Source organism: Dermochelys coriacea, chromosome 9 (assembly GCF_009764565.3).
Source record: "Dermochelys coriacea isolate rDerCor1 chromosome 9, rDerCor1.pri.v4, whole genome shotgun sequence".
Taxonomy (NCBI): Eukaryota; Metazoa; Chordata; order Testudines; family Dermochelyidae; genus Dermochelys; species Dermochelys coriacea.
Genome location: NC_050076.1, coordinates 42271650 through 42297281, shown reverse-complemented (window position 1 = coordinate 42297281; position 25632 = coordinate 42271650). Strand labels below are relative to the sequence as shown.

The 25632-nt window shown below is 40.6% G+C and overlaps 1 protein-coding gene across 1 annotated transcript; it reads right to left on the bottom strand.

Moving 5' to 3' along the window:
* Positions 1-555: 555 nt before the first annotated feature.
* Positions 556-25484, bottom strand: RBP1 (retinol binding protein 1). Its single transcript, XM_038415542.2, has 4 exons — positions 23499-25484; positions 22650-22828; positions 6067-6168; positions 556-866 (listed from the first exon to the last, which is right to left on the bottom strand). Exons 1-4 carry the CDS (start codon positions 23569-23571, stop codon positions 813-815), a joined length of 408 nt encoding a protein of 135 aa, XP_038271470.1. The 5' UTR covers positions 23572-25484; the 3' UTR covers positions 556-812.
* Between the last annotated feature and the right edge of the window lie 148 nt (positions 25485-25632).

The following is a 25632-nucleotide window of genomic DNA, read 5'->3' as shown; positions in this document are numbered from 1 at the left end:
AACAGAACTCAGGAAGCCCCAAGCACTGCTAAAGCAACCTTCATCTATCTCGGTTTGAACTTTCAATCCCTCCAGGTTCTCCGCAGCTCCATTCCTGTTGTGGAAAACTGATCCCCAGGGATACTTCTCTAGAATGTAAAACCTTTCCCAGGGCCTACCCCTGAGGCTAGTTTCCCTGTGGTTTCTTCCCTCTGCCTCCTGGGCCTTTCTGTCCTGGGTCTCTCTCCTGGACCTTCTCCCCAGTAATTTTCACTTCCTTCCATCAGAAGACCACCCAGCTCCTCCCCAAGCCTGAGACACCGTCCAGTTACAGCCAGGTGGATTAATTTGAGGTCTGACTCCAGCTAACCCCTTTGTTTATCTATGTGGTTTACACCCCACCACAAGATCTTACAAAGAAAGTCCACCCTAAGAATGCTTCACATGACTACTGCAATGTAAAGTGGCCTTAGTGTAAATGAGAAACAGCAATAACAATATTTTAAAACCCTCGAACTCACTTATATTAAACTACTTTAGACTTAGATCTACCATAAAGTAAGGCACACACAGAGATTTATGATTTTCAGTATCTTTAATTGGCATTTCTAAAAATGATTGTGTTTAGTTAGAATGATTTCTTTAAAAAAATCCTTTTTTGCAAAGACAGCACTACACAGTTCTAATTTCATGTGCACAGATGTTCACGGGGGTCTGCTCGCTAGATGTTAAGGATATACTTGGGCACTAAGAGCAGGTGGTGCTTTGGTAGCAAGTCCATACATTCTATTCTGTTCTTCTTCATCTCTGTATCAGCAATGGGCAGATTAGGTTCACTGTACCTTCTTAAAGACTTGTTTACATTTGACACCGCCTACTCTGATTTCCTGAAAGGAAAATATGAGTCATAAGTGTGACTTACACACATGTATGTACTGTGTAAATGTCAGTTTCTAAAACACCTACTTATATAATTAAGTCAAATATTAGATGGACAATTACTCTGGATTCAAATTAAGGAACAAGTGTTACAGTAATTTGATAATAGGAATGTATGATGATGCAGCAACAATAACTGAAATTGCATAGATCTGTTGAAAGAAGAAAGCTAATAATTAGTACAAGGGCCAAATATCCAGCCTAGGATTCCGCTGTTGTAAGGATTCTCACTTTTGCACATGTTACTTTTTGTACCCATCAAAATAGACATTTATCCATTGTGGGCATACAAGCAGTATATTTGCATATGCAAATTGAATAGTACCCAAGCTACATGTGCAAAAATAAGTTTTTGCATCTGCATAAGGACTATGTCCTCACTGATGCATGGGTAACCAGTTGCAAGTGCCAAAAACAGAAGGCCGCTGAAAAATTGCCTCAGACTCTGACAAATTAACTGGAAGAAGTATATTGAACAGTGAGTGGACATGGTACTTTTCTGCTTCATTACACATTATGTAAAAGAGAGAACCAAGAAGGGTGCAATCCCTAATTTATGTTTGGATAGCTCCATGAAGATAATTGGTAATGGAGAACTCGCAGGGCAGAGAAGAAGCAATTTAGAAGTGATCCTTTTTGCATTTTGCATTTTGCAGTGCTCTATAGGACAGAGGATTTTACCCAAAGGTTGGATTTGAGTGGAGCATGCTTGGTTGGATATCCAGCACTTTTGTCTGGTGGCTGCCATTTTGCATTTCATAATCTAAGATTTTTTTTAAAAAAATTCAGTTGCTAGTAGAGGCTGCAGAGATAAACTTCACAGTGTGGAAACAGATGCAGTGATATCTACTTCAGGGTGTACCCATCTTGAAAGAACAGCTCTGAGATAAGTATGGAACATCTTGTTTATCTTAAAGAATATTCATGCTGAAGCCAAATAAGAACACAATAACACTTTTGTTGCTCATCAAAGCACCCAAAAAAGAATAACCATTTTATGACAATCTGCACGATATGTTGCAAGTAGCTCCTCATTTTGGGGTCACAAATGGGCAGAGATTAGGAAACAACTACCACTTACTTTTTCAAATCTGCTCATTGATTTTACTTGAGCAAACTTAGAAAGAACACAAGAAATTAAATCAATACGATAAAACAAAAGAAGAGGAAATGAAATGTGTTCAAAGATAAATTAATAAATGCCCATGATCTAGCAATGGATATTGCAGGAATACAAAAGACCAAGGAAGGTGAAGGAAAGAGAGCAGAAAATGATCAAGAAAGAAAGGCATGTACAAAATAGGACTGCAGTTAAAAGGAAGGTATATAGAAATTGTATAAAATGATTAGACAAACAAACGAAGGAAAAGGAAGCTTCTATCTAACTCGACAATTATTTAAATAAATACTGTAGATAGAGTGTAAGGGACTGCAGAAGACCTTGTTACGGCCTAGCCAGGGAACTTCCGCTTTCTCGAGCTGAGAGGTTACTGTGGGACATAGATAGCTGCTTTGTTATTGCAGGATAGAGAGAGTTCTTGAAGGACACAGCTGCTTTGCATGGCCTTTCGCCAGGTAGCGGAAAGCCCCCCTTTGAGAAGTACCTAATTCTATATTCATGAGCTGTTTTTGTGTAGTGCTTCTTAACGCTGACTGTCTGCCCCTCCGTCGGACTCTGTCCCAGGCAAAGCTCCGGTGTGCTGGGTTCCCCACATCCGTGACTGCAACGCTTGGAGTCCCCGTTGCGGGTGGGTCACTAACCTTCAATAAAGCCAATAACTCACAGCTGTGTGTAAGCCTCGTTTTTCTCAGAGTACTCCTGCCAGGCCTGTGGTGCTTCGAGCACCTTGGCCCAGAACATAGAGGAAAAGAGAAACAGATAAAAAAGCCTTCAAGTACACAAGGAACAAAGTAAAATAAAAGAGATACTGGGGCCTCTGAAGATGGGGATGATAATTTGTTTGGCTCAAGTGTTCACAAAGGAAGATTGGTTAGGAAGGAAACCACTACTGAAGAAAATCAAGATAAAGCCTGAACAGATAATTAAGACATTAAACATCTGGAGTGAAATCCTTACTCCACTGAAGACAATGGGAGTTTTGTTACTGACTTCATAGTTACATTTATTATGCTATTTGCAGTATTTTCCACATTAAATATAGGAAATACGGCAATAAAGATAAATACCACAATGTGGTACATGGTCATTGAAAAATGATAGCCACTGTAGGTGGTATTCTGGAGAAGACCCTGCCAATTACAGCTTCACACACTTTACTACAGTGGTGGGGACAGTATTGAGAAAACCTCTTGAGGGATAGGAAAGGGCTGAACTTAGACATTTCTGACTTAACTGAACTTAGAGACCTAACTTGGAGAAAATTTTTGAAAAAGTCTTACTGAACTTTTCCGGGCATGAGACAAAATTGACAGGGAAGCCATGAACATAGTTTGCTAGGATTAAAGGAAAAATTTTGATATAGTATCACACAAAAAACTAATCTAGGACAGTAAGTACATTACTGGGTTGAGCTACTTGAATGGATGGCTGGATTTCAAAGGTACTAGTAAGAGGACACAGTTCAGGATGAATGGAAACAACTAGTAGAGTTCTACAAGGATTGGTATTAGAACCAATTTTGTTCACTCTGATACATCAATCTGGAAGAAGGAACATGCAGTAAAGTTATGAAACCTACTGATTAAAAAAACACCACAAACTGTGAGGCAGTCAATACAAAAGAAAAAGGCTATAAAATTCAGGAGGAACTGGAGAATGGCCAGATAAGTGCCTGTTTTAAGTCACTGTAGTGAAACAGAATTTGAGAAAGGAAGGGGGGGGGGGAAAGAAGGAAAAAAAAGACTATCATACTACAAAATTCAGACCAGGAGAACTAGCAGGGTGCAAGCATCTGGTGGGAAACTACAAAACTCCAAGGCATAACACTCAATATGTTATAAAACTGTGCAAATGATTAAATAAATATTTGGATCATTGTGTAAAGTTCAATAGGATTATAAAATAATTATTGAAGTATCATAAAATATGTTTATGGTAATTTGCCTTGGCACCAAAGGGCTCTCAGAATGACAGAGACTTGAAGATCTCAATTATTTACAAGTTTCACAAGAAATGGGGTTTAGACTTTTTTTTTTTAAATACGGTCAAAGGAGAGGACACCACAATGAGGATTCCAATGGGACTGAAGATGCCTTTTTGAGTTAGTGAAACATACAAGAAGTGACACAATGTACATCAGAAAAGGCTGGGCATTAAAGCAATTTAGAGACTTTCTCCACCCAGAGTATTTTGTATACAGCAGTGTCAGGACTTGGCTGGTACAAAATAGTGTGATTTGGCACATGTCATGCTCAGCTGGAAATGGCAACGTTGGTTATGTGTCTGCTTGAATAGGAACCTTCCCAGTGGCCCTGAGAGCCCTTGAAGCAGCAGGTCTGGATGCTGAAAAGTCAGTGGCACTTAAGCATGTATGTAATTGCTTTGCTGAAAAGGGATGGAGAAATACATGTCCTTAAAGTTAAACATAGCGGGACTCCACAGCTGTGCTGCCGTCTTGTAACAAGGATTCCTTTCTTCATGGCCCCTAGCAGACTTCCCCTGCCTGGAGCATGAATACTCCAGACATATGTAGGAATGGGGACCTGGACAACAACAACAACACATGTAAAGATATGTATTACAGATAGGGTGACCAGATGTGAAAAATCGGGATGGGGATGGGGGGTAATATGAGCCTATATAAAAAAAAGACCCCAAAAGCGGGACTGTCCCTATAAAATTGGGACATCTGGTCACCCTAGTTACAGAACAAACTAGCAAAGGCTACAGAGCAATTAGTAGAAATGGTTTTTAAAAAGAACTGGCTGCTTTTCCCTGTGATAAGTGCTCTGCAATGTCAGTGGGAGATCCAGCTTTGACTTTTGACCCCCCTCATTAACTTCTCTCCTCAGCAAGATCTGGGAGCATTACTGAGGCAGCACGTGTTCAGCTCCACAGAGGGAACAAACGACTGAACGAAGGAGCTGTCACGCAGATTGATTCAGAAGCAGGATTAGCAGGCTCAAAGGGGATTCCTATCCATTATTTCTTGATGCAATGATGGTAACTCAAGGCCAGTATGCCAAGTGATGTAAAACTGGGGACAATGAGGCTATACTGACTGTGAAAAATACATGTGTGGGTGAAATCTTGACCCCACTGAAGTCAGTGGGAGTTTTACTATTGGCTTCAATGGGGCCATAGTATCATCCATGGAGGTCACACACAAAGGCATTAGGCAGTGTGTGGACAAAAAAAATTGATTACATGGGACAGACCTAATGTGTTTCTGGGCCTCTTTCCCTCCTAACCTTTCGCAGACCCTTCTATGCAGTACAGTGGCATTCAGTTGGCTCTGGGTGCTGTTGCAGAGATCTCTGATGGCATTGTGCTACTGATCTGGAGACAGGGATTCAGCATTCTAAACAGAAAACTTCTAGGTGCTGAGTGAATTGAATGGTGAGTGGGACTAGAGATCTGATTTGCTTCCTTCAGTGGAAAAAGAACATTTTACCAAATCAGATAAGCCTCAAAGAGGATGTTATGAACCTCTATCTAGAAAAAAAGTGTTATAAACTTATGTTAGTTGCTGTTAACTAGGAAATATAGAGACAACAGTCAGAAAGAACACAGCATTTTACAAACAAAACTGCTCTCTTTATTTTCTAAGTCAGCATTCATTCTGGCCCTTATTTAAAAAGAACAATGGTATTTTTTTCTCCCTCTGGCTTATGCTGCTGGATACAGAATTTCTTCAGTCCCCATATTGTTTATATCACTGAGTGCATTAAGGATATTTCTATTACATGTCTTCCTCTGTGCACACAATTTAAATGAATAGATCTGGGAACAGACAGTTAACACAAAGATTGCCTGAATTTAGAACATTGCTCTTTGCAGAAGGGGCATGAGAGAATAATGGCCCTGCATGAAATTATTGCTTTAGAAGCAAGTCAAATGCAACACCCATGTTTAATTACTCCACGGTGAGCCAAGATAATGTGCGGCAAGCTGTGTGCTATTACTTTCACCATTTGAATAAATAAGAGAAAAAATTATGGCATCTAAAACATGTTACATGACCATACCAGATGCATTTCATCTCCTTCGATCCACTGGGTCCAACCACGGCCTTCTTTTTCTCCTTTCTGTATGCAAAGAAGTTTATCTCCATCCCAACTCACGTTAGTCTAGCAAAATATATACATGTTATTCAGCATTATTATGGCATTCAGTTTCATCTATTACACTTAGGTGGAGTCAATTTCCTTAAAGGAAAGCTTCAGTGTAATACAATAGATATTTTAATCACACTATCGCATTACTAAGAAGAGAAGAGTATATCTCACACACACTTTTTTTTTAAGCTTCTTGAGACACCCAGCTTCATTTCCTGTGGCTCAGGCTCTGCCATCAAACTACATTTAATTGTTCTTTTTAATGACCTCAATACACCAGAAAAGCAGGAGACTCTTAAAGCTGTTGTAAGAATCCATGTGGTATAGTCAGATCTATGATTTGTTGGTAATGTAAGCACATTACATGATTTCTTCACAAATGCTGACCCTCGAGGTCAGGAGAAAAAGCTGCCTTAATTCACATGTATGACCGCTCTCCCTTTTTTATACACACATGCACTCTTTCCATTGGTGCTCAGACTAGTAGTATGTTTCTAAAAGGGCCTGAAACTCTGACCTTCTAAAAGTTGCGTTTCCCATCATTTGGTGGCCTCCCCAATCCTTCCATCAGATCCTACACATGCCTGGGGCCAACTACACCCTGCCTTAAAATAATAATCGGCTGTACCTAACAATAACTGTCTAAGCCTTTCCTGTGCATCCAAATGCTGAGCTGCAGTTCGTGTCCCAGGCTGTCCGACATCATCATTCAGGACTTTCTGTGGAAGTAGCATCTCTGCCTGGGAGACCATTCTTTAGTTATGGAGATGCTGAAACTATGGCAGATTTCCTTCATTACGTTTTTGGTTTTATTAAATACCCTTTTAGGCCCTGGCTCAGCAACCCTTTCTTATTCAGCAAAGCACTCAAACATGCCCTTAACTTTAAGAAAGGGTGTAAGTCTCATTGGCTCTGCTGGGTTGGGCATAATTCTGCAAACATTTATACATGACTACCTGAGTAGTTCAATGGGACTTCTCCCATGAGTAAAACAACTCACATGTGTAAGCATTTGCAGGATGAGGCCCTAAAGTAGAACAGCTTATTTATCTTTAAAGGCAACGACTAGGTTTTTTTCTTGTAACATTGTACGACGGATTGAAATGAAATATTGTTTTGTGATATAAAAACAAAAAGGACCTGATTTTTGGCTCCATTACACTAGTTTTACACCAGTGTTACCCTGAGCACTGGTAGAATAATACTGATTTTAAACCAGTGTAACAGAGTGGAGAACTGAGTCCAAGGATTAAAAAAGTGATGAAGTGAGCTATAGCTCACAAAAGCTTATGCTCTAATAAATTTGTTAGTCTCTAAGGTGCCACAAGTACTCCTTTTCTTTATGCAGACCTTGAAAGCCTTGAAGAATTGCCTCTGTGAGCAGTCAAAAATGGAGAAAAGGTTTAATTCTACAGACATTATGGAAATTCACTTGTCTCCACCTTGCTTCTTTTTAAAAAGAAGTCAGCCTACATTTGTCATGCTCAGGAGTTGAACACTGAATAGGGCTTAAGTACCACTCATCCCTATTCTTTTTTGAGGATGTGTATGTTACAAACAATTAATTCTTAAACCATAACCATGATAGCCACCATCTATAAATCCCAGGGGAAGCTTTAGACTAAACAAGCATAGAAAATGAATCATGAGAAAGATTGCCCGGGTAAATAATTGTAGACGAGGCACTATTAGTCATATGGGGTCTCTGAAGACAAACTATTCAACTGTCCTTGCTAAAAGTCTCTCCACTTTTTACAATGCATTCAGAAATATTTTGGTCTTTCCCTCTAAAATAAACCCAGCAGCACAGCACATTCATAAAGAACCACCTACATGTTACTGTCTTAATACCTTACTACATGAAGGACTACTGAATACTGCATGTTCAGCATATTCCTCTGACAGGAGAAGATATGCATACAAATTATTGTGAAATAAGTCACAAAGGGTTAAAATGGCCAGTTAGAAAATTTGAACTTCTAAGATGTAGATGTTCTAGCCATTCGTGAGAGTCACAAGCGTAACACTAGTTTTCATTTGTCTCTTTTTGCAATGTCTATTTTAAAACCAATTTCCATTGAAGATTAAGTTGGCTTCCTTTACTGGTGGGTTCCTCACAGCCTGAACCCTTTAATTAAGAATTAATGATAGCTGCAGATATGCACAATGCCGCCATGGCAATCAGCAATATTGTTCTATCCACCCCCATACACACTAGTAAATGAAGAGTAGGAAGGCTATGTGGGCTCATGAAATATACTAATGGAAATGATTAAAGCAAGATGTTTAAGAAATGTTGGTGAATATACAGGACATGCTCAAGGGACACTTGTTAAGGAAAAAGTATCAACAACCTCCCATTATTATTTTTAATTACGTACCTTGACTTTTGCAGATTTTCAGGAGTCTTTGTACCATAGAAGAAACTAATCAAATTGTATTAGAACTAATCAAAAGCAGTTTGTGATGAACGAGAACAAGATTAAGTGACAAATGGGGAGGACAATGGGGCTGCATAAACTGAGGGCAAGATCTGCACCTTAATTATCTACATAAATATAAAGGCCATAAATATTCTATAAAAACGAAAAATTAGAGAAGGTCAATATCAAGGCATTCAAAGAGTATGTGTGTGTGGAGGGGACAGGGGGGTAATTTCAAAACAGAAGAAATATTCATTCACATTAGTGAGCTTGACTCTGAAGCTACACTGATTTACACTGGCTGAGGATCTGGCCCACTCACCTTCCTAGAGAACTGAGTGAAGTGCATTCTTCCCATTGCACAGTGGGTAGCGGGGAACAGAACTGACCTGATAACTGTGTTTTGCCAAGCACAGCCACAGTGAAAGTTAAAGCCTGTTTGGCCTGTAATGCTGAATACAACATTGAAAATCACTTCAGTGAAAGAAACATTTACAAATAAAAGGCCCAGTCCTTCCCCCAGTGAAGTCAAGCAGACCATTTTCTACTGACTGCAAGTGGAACAGGAGTGGTCCCAATGAAAGCTAATTGTAGAACAAGTACCTATGAATATTAGTTAAAACTGGACAAATATGGCAAAAAATAAGTTTCCAAAATATTTGTTCTAATAAAGCCTGTAAATTCACTTTTGTGGCATTCACAATACTTTATATTCTTTCCTATGAACATTGTACCAGTGATTTGGTTTTGGTTTTTATTCACAAATTAGGTAAGTCTCAAACATACTTGTGAAAAATGTGTTTAGTGCCATGGTTTTTGTCAGGAGGGTGAATACACCCGTTTTAAAATTTATTTGATTCCTTTTTGTCTATTTATAAATTTTTCAGTCATCCAATCCCAGAGCGTAAACAATAGTTAGTGACTTAGGCAACCAACAGCAACTAATCAAAGTGAATAATGTACCAACAATTCATAGTCTGAAATAAATTCATATAAAGCTGTCAAACAATTCTGAATAATGAAAAAATCTGTAAAAATGGACCCCCTATGTGAAGATAACTTATGGACACAAAAAAAGCTAAATGTATGTAGTAAATAATTCACAACATATAGTTTGCACAGATAATATAAATCACAAGACACAAAGCAGCAACACACTGGGCCTGATTCTATTCTGATCTTACACTGATGTATACCAGGAATAACTCCATTTAAATCAGTTGCATTACATAGGTGTAAAGCCAGTGTGAGATCAGAATTGGGTTAAGTTCATCCAATGCTCACATCAACAATAATAAACGTATGCATCTTTGTCTAACTTGTAAGAAGTCTGATAACTCCTCTCTAGTCTAGTTCAGCTGGGGAAAATAAAGAAATCTTTCTAGCAGCACAGAGAGATAACTTTATTCTCCCCATCCTCCTTCCCAGCTTTCTAAGGTGATTAAAATTCTTCCAGAGCTTAGAAAAATGCAATGTTTTTATGTTCCTTTTTACCAATCAAGGTTAGACATTCCTTTAAGTGATTTAGCATGACCCACCAGAGGCACAAGGCAAGAGATTGCATTAATCCTGCAGTTTTATTACCTAGAATTTCCAATAGTCTTTTTTGCCTTCTCTTTGGATGCATGGACATACATACACACTTGAATGGTGCAAGCAAACCAAATCTTTTCTGACCTTATGTTGTGCTCATTTTCCTACAGAATTAAAAGAGAACAGAATCTATTAGAGAAGAACACAGTGTTCTCCTCATCTTTGTTCCAGAGGTAGCAGAAATTGGTATGTCAGGAGAATTAATCTTAATCAGTGGTATTTTATCATTGGGGGTTTTCCCTTTAGCTCAAACTCTAATGGCTGATTAAAAAAAAAAAGCAACTGAGAAAATATTACTGAGAGCTAGTGAAAATAGGGCAATGGTTTTGGAACAGAAGAAATCTATTTCTATTTTCCATGAGATGTGACCAGATTAGCTTACAAAAACCATGAGGAGTCCAGTGGCACCTTCAAGACTAACATTTATTTGGGCATAAGCTGTTGTGGGTAAAAAACCCCACTTCTTCAGATGCATGGAATGAAAATTACAGATACGGGCATAAATATATATTGGCACATGAAGAGAAGTGAGTTACCTTACAGGTGGAAAACCAATGTTGAAGGCCAATTTAGTCAGGGTGGATGTGATCCACTCCCAATAATTGAGGGGGAGGTTTCAATACCAAGAGATCTCTCCCCTGTAGAGCACATTACCCACCATGTGGACAAGCAGGAAGAAAGCTTGCACCGCTGCTGCCTGTTGCATAATGCCATCTGCTGGACACCACATACATCTAACAGACAACTAAGACTCAAGAGGAAATAGGTGAGAGAGAGAGATGTGGAGATAGAGTTTGGGTCTCTGAGTGAAAAAATTTAATCCGGTTCATCTGTTAAAATCTTGATGTCATAAATTAATAACAATTCACTGAAGCCCGGGATTCCTTGCTTCCTTGAAAATCTTACACTGCCTGGAGGATAAAGTGAATATTTCAGTTTCCATTTCTGCCAGTTTGACATCCTTCCCACGAATAGGGCATATTACAGGGAAATAATATAGGAGACATTTAAAAAAAAACATCCAAAGGGTATAGACAGTTTTACTTCAGCATAAACACTGCACTTTAATCACCATAATATTACTATATGACTGGAGTGCATTACACAACTTCTAAAACATTTAAATCTTAGAGTAAACATGCTGGGAAAAGGCTCTATGTCTATGATTCAGACATTCAGAAGGAAGCTATGGAAGTCCCTGCTGGGGTTTACATTGGAAGATAAAACAGTTCTTTTCCACTATAAACTAATTAGTTATACAAAGAATAAGAGTATTTTAGAGAGACAAGGTGGGTGAGGTAATATCTTTTATTGGACCAACTTCTGTTGGTGAGAGAGACAAGCTTTTGAACCACACAGAGCTCTTCTTCAGGTCCGGGGAAGGAACTCCAAACATCACAGCAATACTTAGAATATTTCATTGACTCTTGGATGGGAGACACCCAGTTATTTCAAAAATGTAATGTAGATTTTTGGATTCATAACTGCTTGTGCTGCTGCTTCTACTTCAAATAGTAAACAAATCCTTTAAATCTTCCTTACACTTTTCATTCTCGTAAAAGAAAAGACCCCCGTAAATTATTGTAAACATTAACTAAGGAACAGAATACAGTGCTGAAGTGGAATGTTTGTGTAGTCTGTAATTACTTTAGTTTGAGGCAGAAAACACATGACAGTGGCAGGCAGGCATTTGGCATGATGATTGTGTCTCACTGTGTGCCTGTTAGGATTACTTACTGGCTCGCTGTAACTCCTGTTCCCGACAAATACAAAACACATTGACATCCTTAAAAAAAAAAAGAAGGACAAGACCTATAGATCTATGCGCTGCAGATCTACAGAATTCCCTAGCAAGCAACATGTGCTTACCTGGGGGATACCACCGGTCCTGAAAATTGCATAACACTTCTGATTGTTAAACTTTAGTTAAACTCCATTTTTACAGGTCACAAAAAAGGGTAAACTAGACAAAAGAGCTTGTTAAGGGGCTTAAAGTTATTTCAATGTATCCATTAACAGTCAGTCAGGATGCATGAAATTAAGTGGTATTGTGATGGGAGCTGGGCACTGAGCCAGGACTTCTTGCTTATATTTCTGACTCTGCCACTTACCTGCAATGTGACCTTGGACTAATCACTTAAACCTCTGTGGGTCAAATGCAGCTTAGAAAAAGCGGGTACAATATCCATAGAAATTTTAGAGGGAAACCAGTAGTGATGTCCTCCTGATAGTACTGTGTCTGTGTGCAGTCACATAACTCCTTCTCCATACACAAGCCACAACCTTCAATAGCTGCTCGTATTTTAGGCCTCTATTTGACACTGGGATCTTTAAAGTAACCCCCAACAACTTATTCACCTGTAATAGTTCTATTTTGTCCCCATTTCCTTTTACCTTTTTGTGCTAAAGCCTCTCTGGGTTTTCTATTTCCAAGTTACAAGAAGGTGGTTGTAAATACTATTAATTTACTTACAATGTTTTTAATTCTAACTGCACAGTACTTGAGTGCTTTAGTTAGCAGGTGTGAGGTGACTCTACAAAATAGATGTACTGTATCCACTGCCCCAAATAGGTATCCTGGAGAAGTCTGAGAAAGCATAAGCTTTTAAACACTCAGACGGCAAATAAATCTTTCTTCTTATATCTCTGAAGTTTGTTTTTATCATTTTTTGCCTTATATTATACATATTCTTGATGGGCTGAGCTGTATGGTCTCAATTAAACTGCTTTTCTTCAGATGTCTTTATTTTGCTTTGGTGTTTAATTCACTAAAAAAAATTGATTGCCTCATCTGTTTGCGTGTTATGAACATTGTAATTTAAATATGCATCCAAAGCAGCAGCATCTTCCTGAAAAGGAAAGCCCAGAATACACATTACACATGCCCATTTCAGCAGTAACACTATTGTCTTCAAGTGTGGGCCAACGAAAATTTATGAACGGAACATTTAGTAAAACCACACAAACCTATTGACTATCCTTTTGCATTTCTCCCAGTGGCAACCACACTAGTGTAGTCTTCTTGGAAGTAAGGTCAGTCACAATTCCTACATTTAGTGATAAATCATATTCACGCGGGGTCACAAATATCGACTTCTGAGATTTACTCCAGTATTCATTAGAACTGTTTTATCAGAAAACGGTATTTTTCCCTTTGTGGCCCAAATGCAAAAGCCTTTGACGCTGGCTTTCTAGAATGTTTCCTGCTGTACTGTCCCTAATGTGCTCACATGTACAGTGCAGCATATAATCTAAACCTGCTGGCATATCTTATTGGTGAATAAAAGACTATAACATGAATTGTTCAAAGATTAAAGAACTATTTTTTTTACTGATCAAGAACAACAATGGACGTTTAAGAAGAATCCCACCTTGTAGCATCTAAAGATGTGAATTGTAGCTACTGTATTTCATCAAAAATGTGTTATTAATTTCCCTTCCCTTAGGGGACTACAGCATAGGCACTTCTGTTTTTCTTCCTAATACCACTCAGAGAGGTGTCTTTATATTGCCATGCAGCAAATGGCTGCAGTGACCCAAAACTGTATGCCACATTCCCTAACATAGTCCTTCTCAATCCAGTGATTCTGTTGGTATCTTACTCATTGAAGCCAATAATAGTTGTGGGTGCTCAGTACTTTGCAGTATGAGCCCCTTTTGTGTCATTTAAAGCAAGCCAAGAACACTGCAAGGAAAAACTGCGCAAACTTCCAGGGCACTACAGAGAGATGCAGAGTTATAATGGGCCCAATTCTGACCTCACACTTGTGTAAAGCAGAAGTGACTTGAAAGAAGCAGGTAGCCTTGTACCTGGTGGGAGAGAGATCAGAACCAGTCCTATCAAGTCTACTTATTCCATTACTGAATGTAATGGAATAAGGTTAAATTTATTTGTAACAGTCAAATAATTACTTTAAACTATTGTAATGTACATGCAGAATAGACACATCCTTTCGCAAATTTAAGGCTCGGATAATTAGTAAAGTTAAGAATTTTTCTATGGCTAATACAGTTAAAGTCAAATCCAAGTAATAAAACTCAACAGCAGAGGGAAAATATTGTGAAAATATACATTACTGCTGTGGACTGATATGAATGCAGGCATCCTGCTTGCATTTCTCAAAAAGATAAAATTACATGTTATCACACAGCTCTTTCTAAGCGAGCACTCTATTCTTAAGGTGAACGCATTGCAGAGAAAACCTATTAAAAACAATGAAAGAAACACTTTCTAAAAAGCTTACCAGAGATCAACCAACTCCAACAAGGGCTTGGGTAGGTGTCAGTCCTTCCAACCCTTTCTCAAGGATTGGGGCCCTTCTTTGAACAGAAGGTCCTGTCCATTTGCTGGATCAGTTTAAACTCAGACTATTTATCCCAGAGTCATTTCTTTGGCTGATGGTCCCTGGAGAAGCAGTATATGTGAGCCTTTCCAGGAGGTGGTACCTCTGTGGTGGGGTTACAACCAGTCCGATTTGCCTTAATCTCCACACGCTGTTTTTAGTTCTTGGAGAAGGGGTGGTAGCCCTCCCCCGTGGAGTAGAACACATCATACATAAACCATTCTTTTAAAACAATGGACCTGAAAGAAACTTAAACTTAATTCAGCAAAGGTCTCCCAATGATATTGCAGGAAACTGCCCTATCACAGGAAGGATTTCCCTCTCTGCTGGCTACTTGTGTCCCAGAGTTGTCCAAGTGATTACTGCTTCTGTCTGTTTAGATACTACTACTGCCGCTATCAAGGGGGATGTCCAATAAGCAGTTTTTATAAAACCATCTTGGTACATCATAGTGGAGGCGGGGTGCAAGACCAGATTAAATCAGCGATGGACCCATCTCAGTTTTTCCATGTTTTCCTAGAAATGTGGGATTTGCCATACTGAATCAGACCCATTGATCCAACAAGCCCTGTCTGGCCTCTAGCAGTGATCAGTATTGATGCTTTAGCAGAGTATAAGGACAAAAACCCTGATAAAGCACCTAGCTCAATAATACCAATCCCACTCGTGACATTCTGTACCTCCCTTAAGCCACATCAAAGTCTTTGTTCTCTGATAAGAATCAGATCAATCTCTTTAGTTTTTCCTCATCACAGGTGCTATTAATATTTGGAATTATTCTAACTATCCCACAACCTGTCAAGGTTACATTTTCCCTATGGAAATATGACCAAAATGTAAACTAAGTGTACACAATGAAGATTCACCAATTTTTGATCTTGTACCAATATAACTTACTGTTTGTATTATCTATTAATTCATCTGCTTTTTAAAAATAATCTACACACAGTGGACTAGTGGCATCACAGGGGATTCTGATATAAGCCTATATTCCAGGAGCTGGTGGTTTAAAAAAAACACTCAATATTGTGAGGTAAAATTGCAAGAGTTAGCAACACTGCTGAGAAGTCGGGGAATGAGCAAGCAGATATCTAGGAAGATAATAGCTGTTAGTTAAAAGGAGAGCTGCTGTACGGATATTATTCACAACCTCTGCAACTACCTAGTTATTTATACCGGTATCATCAAAACATTGAGGTCTTACACTAGATGCTTACATCCAACACAATTATGTATATCGCCAACAAGAATTTTCTCAAAACTGAATACCTCATAGGCAATATCTCTATAGTATGCTTCTAGTATATCAACTCAGTGTAGGATTTCCTTGAACCACTTTTCTATCAAAACAATATTTACTTCTACACTGTGACTAAGAGGATGGGCTGCGGTCTAGTTTCCCTAGTTTCATAGATGTGAAAAGGCAGCACTTTCCTGATTTTACTTCATTTGGAAGCACTCATACAAGGCCAGGTTGTGCTTCTATTATCATTTACTAACAGTACTAATATAACGCCAAAAGGCCCCAGCAAATGTCTCATAGTAAGAGTGTCTGCCCTGAAGAACTTCCACTCCTTGCCTTGTCTATTTAGATTGTGAGAAAAAGAGGTATTATCCCCAGCCTATAGATGGGAAACTGAGGCATAGAGAGATTCAGTGACAAGCCCAAGGTCCTACATGAAGTCTGTTATCTCAATTCCCAGTTCAGTTGCATAACCACTGAACCATCCTTCCTCTCAGTATACTCAAGTCACATTTCCCCCACACAGGGGAAGTGTGCAAGATGCAACATCTATTTGGAAGATGAAGTCATTCTCACCTTCCCAGCTCATGCCAGTGTAGAAGAGAGAAGGAATCAAGGCCAAATTCCACCTTCTCTCTGCTCCCTTCGGAGTGACTTGCCCCCAGGAACGCTAGGCAGGAACAGTCCCTGTGCTTCTTGTGCCGTCCCTTATTTGTGCCAGGGTCAAAAACTAGTGATTAGTCACTCAAAGGCTACGGGCACCTGTAGCAGGGTGGTCACCCTGCTCCGGCCCTGAATGGGTTAAAGCAGCCCTGGAGAGGGCTGTGGCGGGGAACAGCTAGGCTGATTGGGGGAAGCAGGTAACAGGTAACGAACAGGTAACGACCCTGCGTTGTATACGAGAGACTGAGGATTTTCTGGACCAAACTCAGGATAGCCTTCTAGGGTCACAAAGCTCTAAAGATATAGAGCAGGTTGCACAGAGGAGCCAAGAGGCCAGTGAAGAAGCTTGGCAACATGTGACCTCCAGAAGAGGTAAGCGGAATGTCCGGGTTCCAGTAACACAGACACAGGTAACTAACCGCTTTCATGTTCTCTCCACAGGTACCAATGCGGAGAGTGGACCAGATGATATGTCTGGGGGGAGAAAGCAGAAGGAGACTCCGCTGGTTGGGAGGCATGAGATGCGATGTCCTGAGGTTGGGGGTTCCACGACCACCACTCCCAAGAGGAGAAGGCGGGTGGTGGTGGTCGGGGACTCTCTCCTCCGGGGGACTGAGTCATCTATCTGCCGCCCTGACCGGGAAAACCGAGAAGTCTGCTGCTTGCCAGGGGCTAAGATTCGTGATGTGACGGAGAGACTGCCGAGACTCATCAAGCCCTCGGATCGCTACCCCTTCCTGCTTCTCCACGTGGGCACCAATGATACTGCCAAGAATGACCTTGAGCGGATCACTGCGGACTACGTGGCTCTGGGAAGAAGGATAAAGGAGTTGGAGGCGCAAGTGGTGTTCTCGTCCATTCTCCCCGTGGAAGGAAAAGGCCTGGGTAGGGACCGTCGAATCGTGGAGGTCAACGAATGGCTACGCAGGTGGTGTCGGAGAGAAGGCTTTGGATTCTTTGACCATGGGATGGTGTTCCATGAAGGAGTAGTGCTGGGCAGAGACGGGCTCCATCTTACGAAGAGAGGGAAGAACATCTTTGCCAGCAGGCTGGCTAACCTAGTGAGGAGGGCTTTAAACTAGGTTCACCAGGGGAAGGAGACCAAAGCCCTGAGGTAAGTGGGAAAGCGGGATACCGGGAGGAAGCACAGGCAGGAATGTCTGTGAGGGGAGGGCTCCTGCCTCATACTGGGAATGAGGGGCGATCAACAGGTTATCTCAAGTGCTTATATACAAATGCACAAAGCCTTGGAAACAAGCAGGGAGAACTGGAGGTCCTGGTGATGTCAAGGAATTATGACGTGATTGGAATAACAGAGACTTGGTGGGATAACTCACATGACTGGAGTACAGTCATGGATGGTTATAAACTGTTCAGGAAGGACAGGCAGGGCAGAAAAGGTGGGGGAGTAGCACTGTATGTAAGGGAGCAGTATGACTGCTCAGAGCTCCGGTACGAAACTGTGGAAAAACCTGAGTGTCTCTGGATTAAGTTTAGAAGTGTGTGCAACAAGAGTGATGTCATGGTGGGAGTCTGCAATAGACCACCGGACCAGGGGGATGAGGTGGATGAGGCTTTCTTCCGGCAACTCACGGAAGCTACTAGATCGCATGCCCTGATTCTCATGGGTGACTTTAATTTTCCTGATATCTGCTGGGAGAGCAATACAGCGGTGCATAGACAATCCAGGAAGTTTTTGGAAAGCGTAGGGGACAATTTCCTGGTGCAAGTGCTAGGGGAGCCAACTAGGGGGAGCGCTTTTCTTGACCTGCTGCTCACAAACCGGGTAGAATTAGTGGGGGAAGCAAAAGTGGATGGGAATCTGGGAGGCAGTGACCATGAGTTGGTTGAGTTCAGTATCCTGACGCAGGGAAGAAAGGTAAGCAGCAGGATACGGACCCTGGACTTCAGGAAAGCAGACTTTGACTCCCTCAGGGAACAGATGGCCAGGATCCCCTGGGGGACTAACATGAAAGGGAAGGGAGTCCAGGAGAGCTGGCTGTATTTCAAGGAATCCCTGTTGAGGTTACAGGGACAAACCATCCCGATGAGTCGAAAGAATAGTAAATATGGCAGGCGACCAGCTTGGCTTAATGGTGAAATCCTAGCGGATCTTAAACATAAAAAAGAAGCTTACAAGAAGTGGAAGGTTGGACATATGACCAGGGAAGAGTATAAAAATATTGCTCGGGCATGTAGGAAAGATATCAGGAGGGCCAAATCGCACCTGGAGCTGCAGCTAGCAAGAGATGTCAAGAGTAACAAGAAGGGTTTCTTCAGGTATGTTGGCAACAAGAAGAAAGCCAAGGAAAGTGTGGGCCCCTTACTGAATGAGGGAGGCAAGCTAGTGACAGAGGATGTGGAAAAAGCTAATGTACTCAATGCTTTTTTTGCCTCTGTTTTCACTAACAAGGTCAGCTCCCAGACTGCTGTGCTGGGCATCACAAAATGGGGAAGAGATGGCCAGCCCTCTGTAGAGATAGAGGTGGTTAGGGACTATTTAGAAAAGCTGGACGTGCACAAGTCCATGGGGCCGGACGAATTGCATCCGAGAGTGCTGAGGGAATTGGCGGCTGTGATTGCAGAGCCCTTGGCCATTATCTTTGAAAACTCGTGGCGAACGGGGGAAGTCCCGGATGACTGGAAAAAGGCTAATGTAGTGCCCATCTTTAAAAAAGGGGAGAAGGAGGATCCTGGGAACTACAGGCCGGTCAGCCTCACCTCAGTCCCTGGAAAAATCATGGAGCAGGTCCTCAAAGAATCAATCCTGAAGCACTTAGAGGAGAGGAAAGTGATCAGGAACAGTCAGCATGGATTCACCAAGGGAAGGTCATGCCTGACTAATCTAATCGCCTTTTATGATGAGATTACTGGTTCTGTGGATGAAGGGAAAGCAGTGGATGTATTGTTTCTTGACTTTAGCAAAGCTTTTGACACGGTCTCCCACAGCATTCTTGTCAGCAAGTTAAGGAAGTATGGGCTGGATGAATGCACTATAAGGTGGGTAGAAAGCTGGCTAGATTGTCGGGCTCAACGGGTAGTGATCAATGGCTCCATGTCTAGTTGGCAGCCGGTGTCAAGTGGAGTGCCCCAGGGGTCGGTCCTGGGGCCCGTTTTGTTCAATATCTTCATAAATGATCTGGAGGATGGTGTGGATTGCACTCTCAGCAAATTTGCGGATGATACTAAACTGGGAGGAGTGGTAGATACGCTGGAGGGGAGGGATAGGATACAGAAGGACCTAGACAAATTGGAAGATTGGGCCAAAAGAAATCTAATGAGGTTCAATAAGGATAAGTGCAGGGTCCTGCACTTAGGATGGAAGAATCCAATGCACCGCTACAGACTAGGGACCGAATGGCTCGGCAGCAGTTCTGCGGAAAAGGACCTAGGGGTGACAGTGGACGAGAAGCTGGATATGAGTCAGCAGTGTGCCCTTGTTGCCAAGAAGGCCAATGGCATTTTGGGATGTATAAGTAGGGGCATAGCGAGCAGATCGAGGGACGTGATCGTTCCCCTCTATTCGACACTGGTGAGGCCTCATCTGGAGTACTGTGTCCAGTTTTGGGCCCCACACTACAAGAAGGATGTGGATAAATTGGAAAGAGTACAGCGAAGGGCAACAAAAATGATTAGGGGTCTAGAGCACATGACTTATGAGGAGAGGCTGAGGGAGCTGGGATTGTTTAGTCTGCAGAAGAGAAGAATGAGGGGGGATTTGATAGCTGCTTTCAACTACCTGAAAGGGGGTTTCAAAGAGGATGGCTCTAGACTGTTCTCAATGGTAGCAGATGACAGAACGAGGAGTAATGGTCTCAAGTTGCAATGGGGGAGGTTTAGATTGGATATTAGGAAAAACTTTTTCACTAAGAGGGTGGTGAAACACTGGAATGCGTTACCTAGGGAGGTGGTAGAATCTCCTTCCTTAGAGGTTTTTAAGGTCAGGCTTGACAAAGCCCTGGCTAGGATGATTTAACTGGGACTTGGTCCTGCTTTGAGCAGGGGGTTGGACTAGATGACCTTCTGGGGTCCCTTCCAACCCTGATATTCTATGATTCTATGATTCTATGAAATCTCAGGTACATTCCCCTCAGATTCCTGACCAGAACAATTGCAGCAGATGATGCCACCCAGGTAATCCATCCCTGGTTTTACAGCAAGCCCAGTGAATTCTGGGAGAAGTCTTTAGGAATTCAGTCAGTATTGTGTGACTCATGCAAACCACACATGGTCAATAAAGCTTAAATAGTTGTATACCTCTCTATTGAGTCTCTATACCCTGATTTAAGGAGCTGTCAGTAATTAGAAATGCTGTACTACACTATACCACCTTTGGGGAGAAGAGGGAAGAAGGGAGAAAATGCCTCCACCCCCCAGTGTCTGGGCTCTGAAGTAAAGAGTACTGAAGGTTTAGCCCATGCAGTGGCTTGCCACGTATCTAGCCATTCCCTTTCATCGGATCTCAAATCTTCCTTTTCCTGCCATTGCTGGATCAAAAGTAAACTTCTACATCCTGATGTCAGAGAAAAATATTGATCAGCCATAGAGATGGCCAGGTTTTTTTAAGAATGGGAGCCTATTATTTCATTTCTGCTTTGTTTCCCTGCTACAATGGCTGGTAAAATAATTTTCTTTAGTTCGTCAGCAACTCCTGCGCTTTGGGAGATTGCAGAGATGTCATGCCCTAGGACTAATGGGAGAGATAACATCCAGTCTCTGACTTAGCTAAGTAGCTTGATATTCTTGAGCCTTTTCTGCTAATTGGTATTATTGGTCATGAGATACCTCTTGCCAAAGACAATATTTTGTAAAAGCTCACAAGGGAGAGCACTTGGAGCCACTTACTGTAAGATTTGCTCTGGTTTTGTCTTGTTAAATGGATGTGCTAAGCCTGCTGTCTGTAGTGTAGTGAAACTCTCCATTGTTGACCAGTATATACTGGCTACTTGCATATATATTATATTGATAACACATATTATCCACACCATATATATTAAGCACAAATATTACTAAGCATAAATATAGCAGTTAAATAGCCTAAATTGGCCTATATATTTATTATACTCCTGTTCACTTATGCTATGTATTCCATAACACTTTGCATACCTGAAGTAAGCTATGGCTTAAGTAGGAAAGCTGTCAGGATCAGGACATGTGATTATTTTATTATAGCAACAGAATGGGAGTTACCCTCACAAGTTAACTACCCTAGGACAAACCTAGGATGTGTCTTCACAATCTTTAATACCTCAAACACGTGTGTTCAGAACAAAAATAAGGGATACACCATGCTACCAGAAAAACAAGGTAGAAAGCTGATCAGTTAAATCTACAAAAAGAAAAGGAGTACTTGTTGCACCTTAGACTAACAAATTTATTTGAGCATAAGCTTTCATCAGCTACAGCTCACTTCATCGGATGCATTCAGTGGAAAATACAGTGGGGAGATTTATAGTGAAATCTAGTTTCAGATGACGTACACAGTATCTTTTCATTGGTAAACAGGTAGGGGATAAAAAGATGGCTTTGGGGTGTAACTTTGGGAGCACACCTTCCGTGCAAGGTGAATGTAACAACACTGCATGAGACAGCTTCATGGAAAATAGTATCATCCATATAGATCCTTTTCCCTCTACTATATTATTATTGACCTAGAGCAATAAACCTGACTGGCATTGGTTATGGCCTCTTGAATATATTTCATAACAAACCAGAGTGTGGTCAAGCAATTGACTATACAACTTGTCAACACCATAGAGGGAGAACGCGCGTGCACGTGCACACCAGTTCCTAAACATTAGGGGCCTTCATCCTGTCACCCTTGCTCATATTAAGTAGTAAATTACCCCACTGAAATCAACAGGGTTGCTTCTGTGGTGAAGCACTACTCAATATAAGGGTGGCACAATTTGGCTGTAAATGACTTTTTGAATAGCAAATGTCACTCTACAATTACTTTATACTGGAGACAATTTAAACCTAGTGCCTGTTCTTTAATAAAAGAAATAACTTCACATTCAAGTTTAATATTAACATTCCTTTATTGTAAAGACAAGCTAAAAACAGTTTGCAGCCCTGTCTAAATAAAGTTGTCAAATACAAAAATAAAAATTCTAAGAACAACCACATGAAAATGTCTTGCCTCTGCATCCTGTTGCAAGACCTAGGATTATTACTAATTATTTCTAATCTTTTTTGTCATACAGTAGTAACAGTTCTAATTCTTACCATGCATTTGCGATCATCCACCCCTGCTAAATCCTCCTCAAACTCTTTTCCTACATCAAATTCCATGATGTAGTTTCTAAAAGTGCTTAGCGTTTTAATGATCATATGATCTCCATTCTGAATGATTTCTTTGTCAGGTTTTAGTAAGTTGGCAATTTTTCTCACAGCAATGTTTACATCTGAAAACAAAACAGAAAAAAAGATTTGCAGTAAAGCCACAAATCTACAACAATACAAGACTTGTACAACTTGAGAGGATTGGGATGGACCAAAACACAAGTAAATAGTTCCCTGGCTGTTTTACTAAAGTTAATTACAAGTGAATTAATTTGCTTACTTGGAAAAAACCTTGTACCCTTTATATTTATTACCACAACAAATGCGTTTCTAAACAAACAGATGAAAGGAAACATGACATTACTAATTCCTACTGAGATATTTGACACAAATTCATTCTGATTACTTAAAAATGCTACTTCTATAAAAATAAGCATTTTACATACCTCCCTGCCAACTGCATACACAAACTTTTACATCAAGCACATTTTGTTTTCTTTCCACCTACATGTATGTTGAGAGAATAATTCTTGCTTGCCCTTTAAAGTTCTGTAGCTGAATCTCTGCATAGATTAGTGGTAGTAAGGTAAAAAGCAAACAGGTCGCTTAAAGCAAATCAAACAAAACTTTGCATAAGACAGAGTAATTGTATTATTTTTTTTTTTGAAGAAAGCATTTTTTAAAGACTGCATTAAAATTGTGGTTGTGACTATCCCAGAAGAAATCATATCCAACCCAAGACTAAGATAGCTATTTTATTTATTTGCTTAAGAAACATGAAAGGAATCTTACCCAGTGCTTTCAGATACTCTTCAAAATTGTCATTGCTAAGCATCTTCCAGTAACCATTGAAATTTGCAGGCATTTCTGGGGTATATGATAGCCAAAACCAAAGCCTCAGAACAGCGAGTTGATTCTGCACCACACAGCTCAATGCCTGTCCTCTGTGGCAAGTTTGAACTCTGGTTTCTTTTATCTGTTCTTCAGACCATGCAGCTATATGAGCCCCTCTAATCCGATTACTGCTGAAGGGTTACCATTAAATCCTTCCACAAAGCTGAACCTTTTAGATTTATAATGACAGCAGGATGGCTTCATTTAAATGGAATGGAACATTCACCTTCAATACAATAGCTGTAAGGCCACTGATTATCCGGGTATCCATTTTATCCGCATTACTCCTCCCCTTCTATGCTGCTTAGAAAATAAGATGGCTGGTTTAGGCATATGGATGGATATTACAATAGGTGGCTGGCTGTAGTGGACACATTGGGTGGCTTCTGCAGACAATTGAAATCCTGTTTCTTTGGCATATTTGAGAATATTTTCAGTGTTTTTTATCTCTTCCCCTCAGAAGAGGATCACACAAGCTGTGCAAGTGAAAGTAATTGTGTTTTCTGTTTCAGAGTTTAGTAATAAGCCATGATTATACAGTCATCTTCAAGTGAGGGGTGATGCCAGCAGATATTGACTGCTTGGTGAATTGATGGCTCAGGAAAAGCCAGTCATTATTCAGCAGAGGTGGTTATTAAGGAGTAATGGCCAATTCCAGTTATCTTATGCCTTCATCAGTGCTGCTTGTCTTTATTAATCAGAGCATGCTGTTAGTTAAGGGAATGCAAACCATGTTCAGACACGAACAAGAAGCATTTCAGGAGACATTAAATACTGCTGAAATGAGCAAGTGAAAAGTTAGTGCTACAGTACCGGATTATTCAAACAATAATATATCATTGTTTGAAGGAAGTAGCCTGAGATTGTAGAATCTTCCTACACTTAGGGATAGGTCATGGCTGTCAATTTAAAAGCAAATAAAACACTTCACACAAGCTGTAACCTGCCTGTGAGTTATAGAGTTCATAAAGTTAAACTGCATAGCTAGATTTGAAAAGGGGCTGGAGAATCTGATGACCAAGTATACCAGTGGTAGTTGTGCAAGCTGAGATACAGATAATCAAATCTCATGCTTTTGGACAGAAGCTAAATCACCACAGGGCCAGTAAGCAATGTTTCCCCTACATATTCAGCATTCATGATAAGCTCAGTGGGTTATGTACAGTGGGAGAAGGTGGAATGTCACCTGGAAAGCATCATGTAAATGTCAAGACATTACAGTGTACCAATATGACATGACGCAGTATTGCAAATACTATATTCATATGTTTCTAATGCAACAGTGGGCAGGGGCAACCAGATTGACATCATTCTTGATCCATCAGGCATTGGAAGTTCACTGATAACGGATGAATATCCTCTTGGATCTTCAGAAAAGATGTATGTGGAGTAGATAAAATGTAATAACTGTGCATAACATACTGATGGAACAGGGTGACATGTATGCTCCAGCTCCAATCTTCCAACTCAGAGACAAAGGGTGTGTAGTCAGTCTGATTTTGGAGTGGGAAAACTGCATCTGAAATCAGATGCAAGTAACACGACAAATGTCTTCCTTGACCCTTTATCTTGACTCCTGTTGCAAAGGGTATCCTGCTGCAAAGAAGAGCTAGATGACCTATCCAGACAGATCTCCATAGTACATACCAAGCTTTATTGTAAGTATAAAATGCATGTTGACACCCAAAGGTCATTTTAATTTATAACCTTGTAATTTCAGATTATGTAAATATGGAAATTAAATAGCTACATGTCTCTATCAGTGCTACATCATATAGTAGCGACCACTCCCTGAGCTATGGGACAGATCCCAAGGTAACATATTGCTACTGAAGGAAGTGCAGTGAAAATGTGCAGCCATGGACAACAATCAAGACATGATGATCCTCCAGTACCTTCTCATTAGCCTTATGACTGGAAGTGGACTATCACTCTGCTCAGCTCCCGCTCAGTGTCCTACTTGCAGTTTGTCTTGCAGTTTCTCCATCTTCACATGTTTGGTATCTGATACAGGAAAAAAAATGCCTACTAA